The sequence below is a fragment of the Paroedura picta genome, chromosome 8 (genome assembly GCF_049243985.1).
Source record: "Paroedura picta isolate Pp20150507F chromosome 8, Ppicta_v3.0, whole genome shotgun sequence".
In the NCBI taxonomy this organism is placed as follows: Eukaryota; Metazoa; Chordata; class Lepidosauria; order Squamata; family Gekkonidae; genus Paroedura; species Paroedura picta.
The window spans coordinates 39,398,862-39,415,125 of NC_135376.1; the positions used below are offsets into that span (position 1 = coordinate 39,398,862).

Below are 16,264 nucleotides of genomic sequence, written 5' to 3' on the forward strand. Positions count from 1 at the left end.
AAGGAAGCGTATTTTCCCAGGCCATAAACAAGTCTACTTTGATGAGATCCAGTATGGTGTCACGGTCAGTGTGTCAAATTAGGATCCATGAGGTTCAACCCTCCCCCTACACACGCACACACACACACTGTGCCTTGGAAGCTTATTGGGTGACCTTCAGCCAGTTCTCGTCCTAATCTTCCTCGCAGGCTTGTTGTAAGGACGAAATGGGGGAGAGGAGAATGATGTAAGCCACTTAGGATCCACTTCGGGGATAAAGGTGGGCTATAAATGAAGTCAGATGAGCATAAATAAATACCTTCAGGGGGTCACTCAAGAACTCCCCTTTCTCAGCTGTCACTGCCAGGGAGAAGAAGTAGAAGATACATTTCATTTACATGTGTTTTTAGCAGAAGCCACAGCCCAGGATGGAGTCAGGAGAAATTTTTCCAGCAGACTCTGCCTGCTGGGATGCTAGGGGGCACCTCTTGCTCCTCTGAGGAGTTGTGACTTCCCCAAGCTCCTTGAAAACAATCGTCATCTCATTGCTAATTAGTGAGCTGGCACCGTGTCATGCTTCTGGCCCACAATTACAAATATGAGCCAGTCTTCAGACTGAACACATTGAAATATGTTCCAGTTAACAATAATCTCTTGTTGCTCCCTCTTTGTCAGCATGTAAACAGAAGCTTTTCTTCCCCACAAACATCTGGAAGCTCCAGTCGGTCATTTAGCAACATCCTGGATTGGCTGTGACATCATGAGATGCTCTGAATACACGGAGGGGGCTGATTTATTGTGAGGGAAGCTCCTGTTTGCATACAGATACTGAAAGCAGCAATGCTGCAAAAGGGAAAATAACCATAGATACAGAGAGTGACACTTTAAAAAGTTTGTACACATCTTTGATGGATTCCCTCATTTGGGCTCATTTTGTCGCTGAAGAGAGTTTTGGAAGACAAGAATTATGAGTCCCCCCCCCTCCACAGCTGTACTTCAGAGCATGCCTGGAATTATACAGTGTGTGCTTGAACTCTGTGTCTGCATGCACAGCCATATTTTTGTTACATGGAAACAGCCTTTAATGAGAGCAAAGAGAAGCATGAGCCATTTTGCCAGTGGTTGCTAAGAGAGCTATTATTTTACAATGTATATTGGGGCTTCGGTAAGGTGTGTTTTTGGTAAACTTCCTGCTTTCTTCATTACTAGATAAACAAGCCTTTCATTCATTAATCACTGAAGTTAGAGTACTTAATTGGGTGCATAGCCTGAAGCAGACTTTGCCAATTAATCTGTGGCTCCCTTCAAATGCAAACCATCAACAAAAGAAGCAGCAGCTCTGGGAGGGTTTGATATAGTGATGGAAGCTAAATTTATAGTTTTTTGAAGTAGGATCACCTAATCCAAGAGTTTGCATCAGTGTTGCTTTGATATTGTCAGTCTCAGGAGAATTGTTTTTGGTGCCTGGAGTCAAATGCTTCAGACTATTCCAATACCACTTTATGATGCTTCAGCTTGATCTGATCCTCACCAATTCATATTACTGCTTAAGGACAGACAAGGTTTGCTCAGAGCAGGATCTAGTTGTGTCAATTTTAATACGTTGATGAAAATGCTGTGTGTCAAATTGAAGCAAAAGGCAAACTGTTCCTAAGCATAAACTGTTTGAGGACAGCAATAATAATAAAACAGAGGCAAATATTGAACAAAAGGAAGGTGATTTGCCACTCATGTGGAAAACAAGGGCACTTCAAAAGGGACTGCAGTGCTTCCAAGTAAAAGGGTGTGTTTCCAAAAGCAATAAGAGAGAATTTTAAACCCTTAAAGGAGTGCTTTGTATTTGGACAGTGCATGTACAAAACACATGTATTCACACAGGGACTTCTTTGAAACCCTAAATGAAGACAGAAAAAAGACTATGTGTGGCAGATGGAAAGTCTGTGGTTACAGAAAGGGTCGGTTCAGGATTTTTAGAATGCAAACTTCCAAATGGCCAAGTTACAGAGGTTCTCATTGAAGACTGCATATATATGCTACAGCTTGCAAACAACCTGATTTCAGTAAGAGTACTTACTAAAAGAGGAATGGTGACATCATTTGGTAAAGATGTTTCATCAAGAAAAGAGGGGAATAGATAACAACTCAGGTAGTGCAAGATGATTGGTATGCTTTAGACACAGGTATGGAAAATACAAAATTGACTAAATGTTGCAATCATAAGAAATGTTCCTGGCTAGAACATAGATGTCTAAGTCATAGAGATAATTGTGCTATTGCCCAGGTTCAAAGCCAGAATTTGACTATAGAAATGAACAAATGCACTATTGAAAGCATCTGTATGCAGTGCATTCAAGCTAAATGGACAAGACTTAGCTTCAGTAAGAACCATGAGACAAGTCAGACACACAGCCCTCTTGAGCTAATTAATTGTGAAGTATGTCAACCAATAAAGACACAGACCCCTAGTGGGAAGAAGTATATTCTAATTGTTAATTGATAATTTCTCAAAGTATACAGTTCCCTACTTAGTCAAGGAAAAAAGCCAAGTACTGGAGAAGTTCAAGGCATATGTTGCAGTGGTTAGCAATAGGTTCCAGAGAAAACCATTGACCATTCACACAGACAGTGGAGGAGAGTATGACATGAGTTATGTGAGTTATGACATGAAAGACAACTTAGCCAAAGAAGCAATAGAACATGTCACTATTCCATACACTCCAGAACAGAATGGAATAGCAGAAAGAAAGAATTACCCCCTGACCAAGATGTGCAGATGAATATTCCTAGCTGTACAGCCCTCTGAAAAATACCAGATCAAGTATTGGTTCTTACCCATAAGGCCATTCTAAGACCTTTCTATCTACACCACCCAAAGAGCACTTTGCTCCATTAACATCAATCAGCTGGTGGTCCCTGGCCTTGAGGTATATCTGGCCTCAACCAGGGCCAGGATGTTTTCCGTTCTGGCTCCCACCTGGCAGAGCGAGCTCCCAGAACACATCTAGGCCTGAAGTAACTGGCACAGTTCCACAGGGCCTGTAAGATTGAGCTCTTCCACCAGGCTTTTGGTTGAGGCCAATGAAATAGTACCATCGGTTCTGCTAATGGTAAATAAATAATTTAACAAAGGCATTCAAGCTGATAATGAGATTTACCAATAGCTTCATAAAAACCCTACCAGAAACTGTCAATTTAATATAATATGTGTGTTACTGCTTTTAAAAAAACTCACATCTGCATACTTGCTTTTCAGAAAATGTGCTTCTAAATAGATCTGCCTGTCTTCTGGTTGGAAGTCCAGTCTCGTTGTTGGAATAGGATCTGGGAGATGCAGGCTCAAATTTCCATTCTGCTATGAAAGCTCATTGTCACTGGTTGACCTTGAGACAGTCATGTCCACTCTTAACAGGGTTGTTGATGTCAGGATAAAATTGAATGTTATAATCTGCATTGGGTCCCCCATTGTGAGAAAAAAAAGCAAAGAATTACTGAGAGCTGCAGCATTGAAATGTTGTTATTCACTGAAATATTCAGAATCACACCTAAAGAAAACATGAGAACCCGGTCTTCATGAATGTCATTAGGACAGAGCTTCCCAACATTAGGCCTTCCAGTAGCTTTCTTGGCACCAGCCAAGTGTTTTTAGAAAATGGGGCTTTTGCCCAGCAAAGCTTTTGATTAGTCACTGGAGATTTGATTGACCATGCAGATTTTTAAAGAAATGTTGCTTTGGCGGCAGCTGCCACCACAGTACAAGAATTACCCCCTGACCAAGATGTGCAGATGCATATTCCTAGCTGTACAACCCTCTGAAGGTAAGCTGTAGCAGCAGTTTTCTGGCCTCCTGCATCAACCATCTGTGGTAGCCATTTTGTGGCTGTGCCCATCACCTTATGTCAGAATTCAAAGATCAGCTGCAGATTCAAAAAGGGTGGGGGACACCTGCACTAGAAGAAGAAGAGCTGGTTTTAGGCCCTGATTTTCACTGCCTCAAGGAATCTCAAAGCGGTTTACAACACCTTCCTCTCCACACAACAGACACCCTGTGAATTAGATGAGGCTGAGAGAGCTCTGACAGGACTGCTCAGTCAGAACAGCACTATCAGGGCTATGGCGAGCCAGGGTCACCTAGCTGGCTGCATGTGGAAGAGTGGGGAATCAAACCCATCTTGCCAGATTAAAAGCCACCACTCTTAACCACTACATCATGCTAGGAGGGATGCCAGCCTCCAGGTGAGACCAGGGGATCCCCTGGAATTACACTTTATCTCCAGACTCCAGAGGGAAAAAATGGATACTTTGAAGGATGGCCTCTATGGCCTACTACCCCACTGAGGTCTCTGTCCTCCCCCAGGTTTCATCCCCAAACCTCCAGGAGTTTTCCAACCTGGATCTTGTGATCCTACCTCTCCATCCCTGCTGGGAGTCAGGCAGAGGCCCAGGCGACTATAGCATTAGATCAATAACTTGCTATTGCATATAAGAAAGGAGAATTTAACTGAAGAATTTGGGAATGGTTCAATTATCAGAGCAAGGAGGTAGTGAAAAAGCGTTCCAGCCAGTATAAGATATTCAAGAATAGTTCAGAGGTAAGGAAACCATAGAAATGGCCTATTCCTGACAGTATGAGGGATGTAGAACTTTGTTTCCCTATTCCTTAGAATGGTACCTTTGAACCTGCTTTTGGCTTGCCTCTGCACTGTGAGCCAGTTAGCCTGCCTAGCAAAATACAAAGCTGCTTTTGAAGATTCCGTTTTCTACAGTGTAATAAGGCCTCATGCCTGAGAGGATGAAGTCAGAAGTGAAATGGACAAAACAAACATCTCCACCAGAGGCATTTGGAGCATTCAGCTGGGGGCAATGTTTGATTGATGCTTGGCTTCATCAGAACTTATCCCGAGAATTGGTTTTCAGTTCCCGGGATCAGTTATGGAACATGTGAAAGAAGAGTCTGCTTTTGAGGATGTGCAGAGTGCCGTTCCCTCCCACAAATAATCACAATCAGCCTCTATTCCCCTGGGATGAGAACAATGTGATATCTGGGTTAATTCTTGCCAGTTTCATCCAAGTTTGAGTCTCTGCTTTGGAATTAAGCACTGGAAGTGTGATTGTGCAAAGCATGTTCAGAGACAAAAAGAACAAAAAAACTCCTTTTTGCTAGTTGCATTCTCTATTTTTTTGTAAATTTCATGCTGTCCATCATTGCATGTCTGGGTGTCGAAAAATGAAACGTCACTGGATCAATGCAGGTAGAAATAGGTGACCAACATTACCCCTATTCTGGACCTTTTGCAAATATACTTTCAGGAGACAGCAATCTCCGAGCTGTAGAATGTCAGTCTGGCTGCTTTTCAAGCTGAAAGTAACAGTTTGCCCTCCCTCTGGCTCCAGGCATCTGTCATGAGCACAGAGAAATGGCAGTTTTGTTTTGGAAATTGGCATCAGTTACAGCATAGGCTCCTGGAAATGAAGTCGTTTTTTTCCCCAGCTGCAAATTTCTACTTCCAGTCTCCCGGCCAACAACCCGTCAGCTGCCCCTTCTCAAAGAGGCCATTGTAGCACACTGGCAAAGCAACAAAGCTGGGTTAAAGAGGGAAACACACATGCTGTCCATTGGGCGTTCAGTCCTGTGTTATGTGAATATATATGGCATCTATATCACATTATGCAGCCCGCCAAGCCTCCCCTTACCAAACACAGAGGACGGCCAATTCTAATGCCCTCATAAAGACCAACAGAGCGGACAGAATTTAGCTTGTTGACAGCCTTCTTGTCTGAAGCACCACCCACCTCCCTGTTCAGACCAAAATAGGCTTGAGGGTTTTTTAAAATGTAAATTTCTGCTGCTGTCTTGATACTCTTTCAGGGTGCTCAGAATTTCTCCGAAGTATTTGTAGCAAACCTCCTGAAGTCAAGCAGCCTCCACCCCCCCCCCCACCCCCATAAAGATGAGTCAGGCCTGTTGCTCAGCTGTTGTTCTTTCATGTTTGGAAGCAGAGAGATCCAGAGGAAAAAGAGGCAATGGGGAGCTTCATCTCATCATCTGTGGCCCCAGGAGGTTTGGGCTACCCTGCTATGCTATACTGTCCTGACAAGGAAGCGTTCAGCCTCTATGCCGGCATGCTGCTTCTGTCAGGGAGCACGTGGGCCCCTTTCCCCAGAATTTTCCTCTTGTCTTACTGGATGATCTGGTGAGGTCTACTTAAAGCCAAGCTCCAGAGAGACACCTCTCTCAGCTCCCAACCCTGTAATGCTACTATGCCCAGGCATATCAGGCAGATATGGGGTATGCTCCTGAGACCACTTTCCTCAATGGCAATGCACTTTTATGATTGGATGGCTGTCCAAGGCATTGGCCTCCTGCACCTCCCCAGGGCCAGGCCCCATGACAGCCACCCTGAGCCCATCCCACAGGTGCCTGTTCACATCCTCTCTATAGGGCTTTGTAGGTACAAACTTTCCTTCTGCAGAACAGCCCAGGTGGTGGGGCTTTGTGCTGGGTCAGAAGAGATGGTCCCCTGGCAGGGAAAGCTGCTTCAGACTCCAAGAGAAAACATGGTGCAAAACAATTGAAGGCATAGCTGCCCAGCATTATAATGCATTGGATCCTGTGGAACCTTTCTGCTAACAGTACATTTTTCCTTTGGCACACAGAGAGGTTTTCCATAAAGGGACATGCTTGTGCCAATACAGTACAGAGGCAACATGGATTCTACATGGCAAATTTCCCTGGGATTCTTCTGCCGTAACTGCAGCCGCATCAGGGCTTTGCTATGATCTTTCTCAAAATTCTGCAGCTAAACTGACTTGGGAAAGATTGTGGGAAAGCCAGGAAAAAAATCCAGGAGATGCACAAAAGTAATAAGATGCTGTGAGGTAGTAGGGTGGAAAAACCAACGAATCTACCATGTTTCTATGGCTTAAGGATTTAGCCTGCATCTGTTAAACACCAGACCTCCATGTCAGAATCAGGGGAGGGAAATACATCAGGTGTATTATTGGTCTGTTTTTGTTTTTAAAGAAGAGGATGAATGCTTGTTCACTGTGGATGGATGTTGGCAAAAGTATTGCTGCTGAACGGAGACTAGATTGGATGTTACCAGTGTTCAGTAATGACTACACAGCTGGAGGAGGACGGGGGGGGCATATTCTTCCTCCTAAGCCATGAAACTCCTTAGGTGTCCTGAGGCCAATTAACGCTCAGCTAATCCTGCCATGTAGGGTTCCTGTAAGGATAAAATGGGAGGGGATAACCCACTACGTTACTCAGAGCTCCTTATAGGAAGGATGGCTTAAACTCGGCAGGTAGCTATCGGTAGGAAACACTAGGTGTATGATACTGATGAAAGGTAGTAACTCTGTCCAAACAAGTTTGCAGCCTTCGTCTTTATATTACCATTTGATAAGGAGAAAGCAGTTATACTTTTCAGTGGTTTGACCTGAGAACCAGCTGCACCCCTCCTGGAAAACAAGGATCTTGACACCATAATCTAGTCTCCTGTGATGTTTTTTATGCAGTGCTGCCCTTGAGAATGGTGCTTATCTGGTGCAGAATGTCAGGCTTCATGCGCAGGGAAGTGGGAACCTAGTCACCCGTTTTATGTCAACTGTTCTTGGTTAAAGTTTGTTTCTAGGCCTAATTTGAACTGGTGGTTTTTGTGCTCCAAAACCCTAGATGGGTGTGAGAAAATTTCTATCTACATGTGAAAACAGATACAAACATTTTCTAGCAAGGCCTCCCTCAAGATTCTGGCAATAAGCACACTGAAAACAGAGCAGGAATTTTTCAGCTGTGTCCTCAAGATTTAGAATAATTTGAAAAGCCTTTCCATTTCAAAAACAACGTGATCCTGTATTGTTGCCAAAATGTGCTATGTAGATACTGGGGCCCATTCCACACAAGAATCAATGTGGCCAATTGTTTACACTAAGCAATTCTGGAATTTAAAATAGTGGAATTTGGTGTTATGCATACCTGCCTTTGTTGTTGAATTCAGTAGCGTTGCAATCGTTTCCCACAGGTTTCCGGTCTCACCAAAAATCGCTAGAAAGGAAGCGATTTTTTCTGTGCTTTGTCCCGCCCCTGGCCGTCACTCAAATGAACAGCCAATGGGCAGCCGTTATCATGGTCCCAAAAAGCCCCTTTCCCTTTAAGACAGGTTTAAAAAAACCACACACACGTTGCAATGAATCTGCATTGATTCGTTGCAACGAACCCATCTAGCTGGCAGGTGATGTATGAGCTGGCGATTCATCATTGCCACGCTCCCCCGAGTGGAAACCCCCCCCCCCCGTGCACGGGCGTGATTTTCAGCCGAAAATAAAGGGAACTTGCAAACAGGGCTGTGTTGTGCTTGGTGACTTAAAGCAGCTCTGTGGAGGGACTGCAGCTGGAGAAGCCCCGCTGGGTGAATGAAGGCTCGCCGGTTCATTGCTCCGAGAAAAAAAGTGGCAATCGCTTCGCCAGAAGTTCAGAGGAGAGAGCCAGGGGGAGGGACTTTGCTGAAACCGCAACAATGGGAATGTTTGCAACAGTGTAGCACTTTTCGGAGGGTGAATCCACTTTTTGGGATTTCCCTTGAAGTGCTACAACGAAGCGCTTTATGCTGATCGTTTTCAGGAGTGTGGCAGATTGTGTGCAACGTCGTGCATAACTGCAAATTAGTAGCGATTACAATTTGCCACACTCCTGCTACATTAAACCTGTGCGGAATGGACCTGGTATTTTACTGTGTTTTATTGTTTGTATAGTAAAAAGGTGAGATTAGGGCTGCCCACACTGGGTTTGGAAATTCTGGAGATTAGAATGTGGAGCCGGGGAGGAAACCCCATTGGAGGATAACACCATAGCATCCACCCTCCAAGGCAGCCATCTTCTGATCTCTCTAGTCTGGATATCAGGTATAATTCTGGGAGGTCTCCAGATAACACCTGGAGGTTGGCCATCCTGGGACAGGTGAAAGTTTGCATTTAGTGGATAAGAGCATAGTCCTAAATAGAATTACACTTTTCTAAATCCATTGACTTTCAAAGAGTGAGAAGGTTGCAGCTGTGTTTAGGATTACACTTAGGTAAAGATAGTCTCAATTGCTTGAGATAATGCTTGTGAGTTTTAAAACCAGAATGATTCTTATAGCTGGAATGTTTTTATCTTTTATAATATTTAAGTCATCAATGATTCTTTTATCTTGTTAATGCCAGGTGTTTTTATGTACCTTGTAATTTGACTACTGGTCTAGTACTGTAATAATAAAGACTTGACTTGGTTTAGGATTACACTGTAAAAAAGTTGATCCAATATGTTCAGTGTGTACCAATGCCTGTTAAACCTTTTTCCCCCTCCCTCTCTGCCAGTGTGATGGAACAGTTCTGGATCTGAGCAACACTTCTTTGGAGGGTATTGCAGTCCTCAACATTCCCAGCATGTATGGAGGCTCCAACCTCTGGGGGGAAACCAAGAAACAACGCAGCTATAACCGGATGAGCAAGAAAGTACCTGAAAAGTTACAATCTTCAGTTGTTACAGATGCCAAAGAGCTGAAGTTTTGTGTCCAAGGTGAGCCGCTTACCATTTGGGTTGCAGGAGGAGGGGCAGCTGGTGTTACAGATATTCTAAGAACTGGTATACTCTTGCACAAAACAAGCAGACCCAAAAGCAATCCTATACCACTACTCAGAGGTCCAAAGAGATACATTTGATGTGGTCTGCTGCTCAAGGAAAGTGCTTTCAGTGGAAATACCCTCTCCTGCTTGGCTCAGGTGGCATCTCTGGTCAGCCCATCCATTTCCCCTCTCTCTATCCTACTGTATCAGCAGTTGAGAACTGTTGCTTTTCAGGCTCAAACGGTTACTGTGACTATGTGCATGCTGTTGAATGGTCTTCCTGATGCCATGAGAAATGCACTGTATTGGTGTCTTTTAAGAGGCTTAATAAAGGGGAATTTTCAGAATGGCATCTGGGGTGGGTGTAAATGGGTGCTGTGCGGTTTGCTTTTCTTGTGGGGATTTATTGTTCAATGTGTGATTTGTGATGTTTTTAATTTTTTGTTGCGAGCTGCCTTGGGTCCCATCTGTTTGGGAGAAAGGCAGGTTATAAGTCATGTAAATGAATGAATAGGATCCCCTAACCCTGTACAAGCATCATTAATAAGAATGGCAGAGCTACAGGAACTCTACTGAGTCCTTGAACGGTTATTAAGAGGTTTGCCAGAAAATCTTCAAAGGGTTTAGTGTTTATGATTCAAGCCATAAGAAAAAGTCTGTCACATTTATTTACAACTCTGAGTTCTATTATTTCATCCTGTAATTGCTCTCTGAAACTGCTGGAGTGGATAATGGCACTCTACCAGTCAAAGACGAAATGCCCAGGGAAACTGAAGTTCTCTCCCATTAATTTATGTTATGTACAGTTTTTGACTAATTTGTTTTAATTTATTTGTGTAATTCTCTTGCATGAATATGTCCCCATTAATTCAGACTAAACTGCCAAAGGGCATTGTTGGCAGATGGTAGCACATAAGTTTAGTATACATTAGATGAATGTGCCTTTGATATTGTTGACAATATCTGGGCCAGTAATAATATTACCAGATTAGGTGGAGAAACAGAGCTGACTTCATAGTTAGTGATAGGGCCCCATCTCTTAGACGAAGATGACAATGTAAAGGGTAAGAAAGTTGGAGTGCCAGTGTAACTCAACCTTCCTGTATGACTGCCCATTGATTCAGCAACCTGATATTATCACATTCCCAAATGCTTTTCTGTGTGTTTTTCCCCCACACAACCATATCAACAGCAGGAAAGGGGCTGAAAAACACTTTAAATGATCCAACATGTGTTTATCTTTTTAAAAGACTAAGGATTTGTTTAATTAGAATATTAATACACACCTCTGCAGGGACCTGCTCAAGACAGCTAGCAAAGTGAAATGATACACTAAAATTATACAACAATCAGCATAAAAAACAATCCAGAGAATTGTTGCTTTGTATGGTGGGCTTGATGACAGCTGAGATGAATACTTCCTTGTTTTGCCGAAGCAAGGTAGTGCACACACAAAAATGAAACTAACCTTATTTAACAAGCATTTTATTTTATTAGTGATGCCATGCACACTGTAAACATGTGAATTCTGGGGGCGTGTCAGGCAGCATGGCCAGCTGGCGTCACTTTCAGGGTTACTTGAAGCCTGAAAAATATTTCACAGGTTACTCCATAGTCAAAAGGTTGAGAAAGACTGTCATCAGACCATAAAAACAGCTCTAAAAAAAGATGGAACCCCCAGTTAAAAGCTTTGATTAAAATGAATGATCTTGACCTGGCACCTAAAGGAAAGCAAGACGGATGTCTGGAAAACAAGGCTCTTGAGTTTTTAACAGCTAGTGAACAAGTAGAAATTTAGCCAGTGTACGTTTGTGCTATGAAAATGCAGTAATTTGAAGATTTCACAGGCTGCAGAAGAGCCTTCTGAGGAAAAAGAAATCCTCTGACTGCTGGAGAGTAGCTCTCCAGTTTATTGTGCTCTTTGTAGGCAAAGATGGGTTTCTCTTCCCTCTGGAAGTCCTCCAAGAATATATTAAGATTTCTGTTCTGGGATTTAGCTGAACATTGTTTAGGAAGCCACAGCAAAGAAATAAGGATGAAAATGATCAGAGAGCAAACAGGTTACAAGATGGTAAAATCCCAAACATATAAGGAAGTGTGAATTTTGCCCCTTGTGAAGGGGGCTGAAACTTTGTGCCAACCATGGCTTTTAACCCCATGCTACAAAGTTCTCTGCTTTGATACCCAATCAACGTGACTCCCCTCCTCCCACCTGCCCTTTATGGTTAAAGTGCCAGATCACATCTAATTAAAGGGTCAAAACAACACTCTGCCATATAGGGAGGGGCTCTGGTCAGCCTTTCTGAAGAAATTCTAAATGCTGGAATGGGCCCTGGCAGATTACAATGTTCAGAATCTTGTGAGCATAGTCAGATTATAACACCAACCCAACCCTCACTAGTAGTAAAATTCCAATTGGATTCGAAGCTAAGGTGGAGAATTGGTGTGAGCCTTACGTTTGGTGACAAATAGTCTGGAAGGCACAGTCTTTGACTGTTTTACAACCAATGTGGCCACAAAACAAATAAACAGTACAGGTGTCTTAATGTGGATATTCATAGCCAACAGAGATGTCGCAAGGAAGTCACAGTTAAGGGTTCTCAGAATGCAGGAACTCAAGAGAAATCCTCCAGGATCAGTGCTGAAGCTGAATGGCAGCAGAATCTCTCCTTGCTTATCTAGAAAAGAGCAGGGGTGGTTGCTGAGTGCAACTGTCCTCCTCCTCCTCCTCCTCCTCAGGTTCTGACTGAATCCCAAGCTGGTTGAGCAAGCTGGAAGCTGAAAGAGAGGGTAGGAAGCAGGGCAGATTTTGCAGATGTGGTGGGGCACAGCCTGACAATTAGCCAGCCCTTTCAGTGATAGTCTACCACACGCTATCCCAAAAAGTGGAATAAGCAAGTCTAGCTCATCTTTGATTGTAGCCAACATTGTTGGCTTCCTTTTATGGATTGGAGGAAATCCACAAGGATAAACTAGATGTCTTTCCTTGGGATGCCCAATTCAAGCATGAAGCTGAGAAGACAGCCTGGGCCCTCTTCCATACCACACCACAACCAGTCCCCTCCACACTTGATTTTTACACCCACGGCTCTCCTGGCGTAGGGGGCCAGTTATCTAGCTTTTGGCCAAGTTCATTAAGGCAGGAAGGGAAAGGCCACAGTTCCCCTCCAGAGCTCTCGCCAACCCCTGGTCGAAAATCCCTGCCCTAGATGGGTCTTTTCTACCTATTCCATTCCCTATACTTCTAACCGGGCTTTCCAAACCAGGGTTTCACAAACCTAGGCTTTTCTTGAAGGTCCTGGAAGGATTTCCCCAATGAGTGGGAATTAAATAATGTTTTATATATATACTAGTAAAAGAGCCCATTGTAAACAAAATACAATGGGCGCTAGAATGTGGGGGATAGGGAGGGACAGGGCAGCGCAAGGAAGCTGACCTTAGAGAGGGCGGGCGGCGGCGGCGGGGCATCCTCGGCTCCTCGGCGGGCCTTTGGCGGCGATCTTCGATTCCGGCGGGGTCTTGGCAAGCCGAGGTCAGACCGCCGGGCAGGGGGCCCCCGCCAGCCGCCCTGCGCACCTCTGGCGGGGACTCCCTGGGAGTAGCGGAGGCGTCGTTGAGGTCGGGCGGCGGCGGCGGAGCATCGTCGGCTCCTTGGCAGGCCCTCGGCGGCCATCTTCGATTCTTGCCGGGTCTGTCGTGCGGCTGCCGGGGGCTCCCTGCCCGGCGGCCAGACTACAGACCCGGCCCACCCGCAGGGCCACCCGCAGGGCCACCCGCAGGGCCACCCGCCGCCCCGAGGCTCTCCCAAGCCTCCTCCCGTTGAGAAAAGCTGCTTTTAATAATCACATCTCCAAAAAGGGAATACATTGGACTTGGGGTGGGGAGTTACACGTGCCACACTCCAAACCAGCAGATTTTAGGGAACTGATATTTCCCTTTACCATGAATTTCATTAGAGGGTGCATATTTAATCAACCCCTGCTGGTCTTCTCTGAGTCTGAGTCTTTCCAGAAAATGGATCTTGTAATTTAATCAAATATTAATGGACCTTACGCTAATAATGATGCTTGCACAGCAGGGCAGGGTGGAGCTGCTGCAAGCACAAGGTATGCTCTGCCATGAAAAAGCCTGTTTCCCTGCAACCCTCTGCTAGGCAGAGTGCCTGGCTGAAAATATGAGAGAGACACTTATCTGTACACATGTGGGAGAAAACGGGAAGCGCTGGTAAGGAGCTTGGCATAGCAGGCATTACTTAGGCATCACAGAATGACTAATTAAGAGGATGCTTTAACACTGCCACAGGCTACAATATAAGGAGGGGAGAGGAAGTTGAAGAGGTGGCAGAACAGCTTTCTCTGTCTCTCTCTTTGGAACATGACTAATGCAGGAACATGTGCGGGTGTCAAGGACAGAGGCAGAATCCAGGAGGCAACAAGGCCTGCTAGTATTCGCAATCTGCAAAGCGAACCATTGAGTACCCGCCCCATTTGGAGCAGAGGGTAGCATGTTTTTTAAATCATATTTTTTTTCCAAAGAGTCTTCCAGTTCTGCAGCTTCAAAACAATGAAGTAGGAACGCAGCCACCGAAGGCCTTGGGGCCACATCCAGCCTATGTAGGCTTTTCTCCTACCCCCTCTTTTCTCTTGGAAAGATCCATTCACTAATTGATACCCAGCAATGGCATATTGATACATACAACCTTGACATTGTTCACACGAGTAAAAACAGGTAATTTGTTCAAAAACAGCCATACAGAGTTGGTAGAGGGTGGGTGTCAGGACTGTTGATGACTGCCTTTGGAAGCATCAACTACTGTAGTGTAGAGAAACCCCAATAATTCACACACCATATCAGAATTTAATGGCAAAGCTCTATATTGTCCACAATCAGCCTGATCTGTGGAAACCTTTGGCAGTCCACATAATATTATTACCCATGCAACAGCAGAGGCCTTTGTGGTCTGCACTGCAAGGGACTCTAATGCACAAATTAATTACTTTTTCAGACCCCCCTCTCCCCCAGGAAAAGAACTATACGAGAGAAACAGTCTGACAACAAGTAGACCGTGGCATATTTGAGGATGGCATATCCAACAGTCTCACCAGAGCAAAGGAAGGAAAGTCAAATTTCATGATATTTCGAGATCACTAGGACTGAATTCTTAAGGCCTGTCAAGCCAGGCTTACCTTTAGGGCAGGGGTAGTCTGGTAGGAGCTCAAATGCTGGCAGGAGCTCATTGGAATTGTAGTCCATGGACATCTGGAGGACCACAGGTTGACTACCCCTGCATTAGTGGCTTGAAAATCCTGGCTCAGGACAAAGCAGAAGGAAAATAACTGAATGAAACTGAGACCAGCTATAAGAGCTGCAGGTGCTTGCTTGACATGGATAGGTGTGAAACAGAAGAGGGTCTCCAGCTCATTCGCTTTCATATTTATTTCTCGTCTTCTGCTATTCACTGTTATCTGGGAGAGTCTCTTCCGCAGGGGAGCAGACCACATGCAGAGAAAGCTGTATGCAGGCCAGTGGATTTGCCAAACACCAAAAAGGGACAAGGCAAGCCCTAGCTTGTTATCATTGTTGTCACTGTGAATGCTGGAGCAATATTACATTGACACTGTAATATTACTTGACACTGGAGCACTGGCTTGAGGGAAGTTGCCTAAATCCCATGCACCAATTGTGCCTGTGGTTTTGGACAGTCTCCTTTTCAATGAGATATGCAGGGCATTGTGGTCTCAGTGCAGGATGCATAGGTCCCGCAAGAGATTCTCCTGTTTCGACTGCACTGAAATGAATAGGAGCTGCTGAGGGGTATTACCCGCTACACAAATTCACTGGTGCTCAAAGAAAGTATGTCTGTTTCAAGATATACCATTTTTCTAGTACACCACTTGAGCCTCTTGTGGCGCAGAGTGATAAGGCAGCAGACATGCCGTCTGAAAGCTCTGCCCATGAGGTTGGGAGTTCGATCCCAGCAGCCGGCTCAAGGTTGACTCTGCCTTCTATCCTTCCCAGTCGGTAAAACGAATACCCAGCTTGCTGGGAGGTAAATGGTAATGACTGCGGAAGGCACTGGCAAACCACCTCATATTGAGTCTGCCATGAAAATGCTAGAGGGCGTCACCCCAAGAGGGTATCACCCCAAGGGTCAGACATGACCCGGTGCTTGCACAGGGGATACCTTTACCTTTTAGTACACCACTAGCAGTTTGTTGCTTGGGAAATGCTGTTTGTTCTCCAGTGCTCCTGATATGGGTGATGGGTGACAGAACTACCCCTCATGCCCCATCATGATCCTAACACCAGCCTTCTAGGAAAGTGCCTGCATGGATGCTGAACCCCATTTGTCCCAAAGAACACCTCTCAATTGTCTCCCTTGCCCCCACCCAAGTAAGTCTTCTCAGTTTGCTCTGACATTTCAGGAACTGGTTTATGCTATGATGGGTGGCATGAATGACTAAAGGACCTGTGATGCTGGAATCCCATGAAAGGAACTCCAAATGTGTTACTTGGCCCTAAAAATCAGCTGCAGAGGGATCCAGTTTGGATTGGAAAGGGGGTGGCCATTCTTCTACATGCCATTTCCCTAAGAGAAAATGGCCCAGGCTGCTTCAAGCCCTAGTGTGTGGGGAGATATGGGCACACTTTGGGTACCTATTTTCCCCCTTACAGAGCTAAC

At 44.8% G+C, this 16,264-nt stretch overlaps 1 protein-coding gene across 6 annotated transcripts in view; it reads left to right on the forward strand.

Annotated features, from left to right (window-relative positions):
- Positions 1–16,264, forward strand: part of DGKG (diacylglycerol kinase gamma) — a 177,953-nt gene that overhangs the window by 150,067 nt on the left and 11,622 nt on the right. For all 6 annotated transcript variants that reach the window (XM_077349160.1, XM_077349164.1, XM_077349161.1 and 3 more), the window contains one exon: positions 9,334–9,535. In XM_077349160.1, the coding sequence (XP_077205275.1) occupies positions 9,334–9,535 (202 nt within the window). The remainder of the gene's footprint in view (positions 1–9,333; positions 9,536–16,264) is intronic.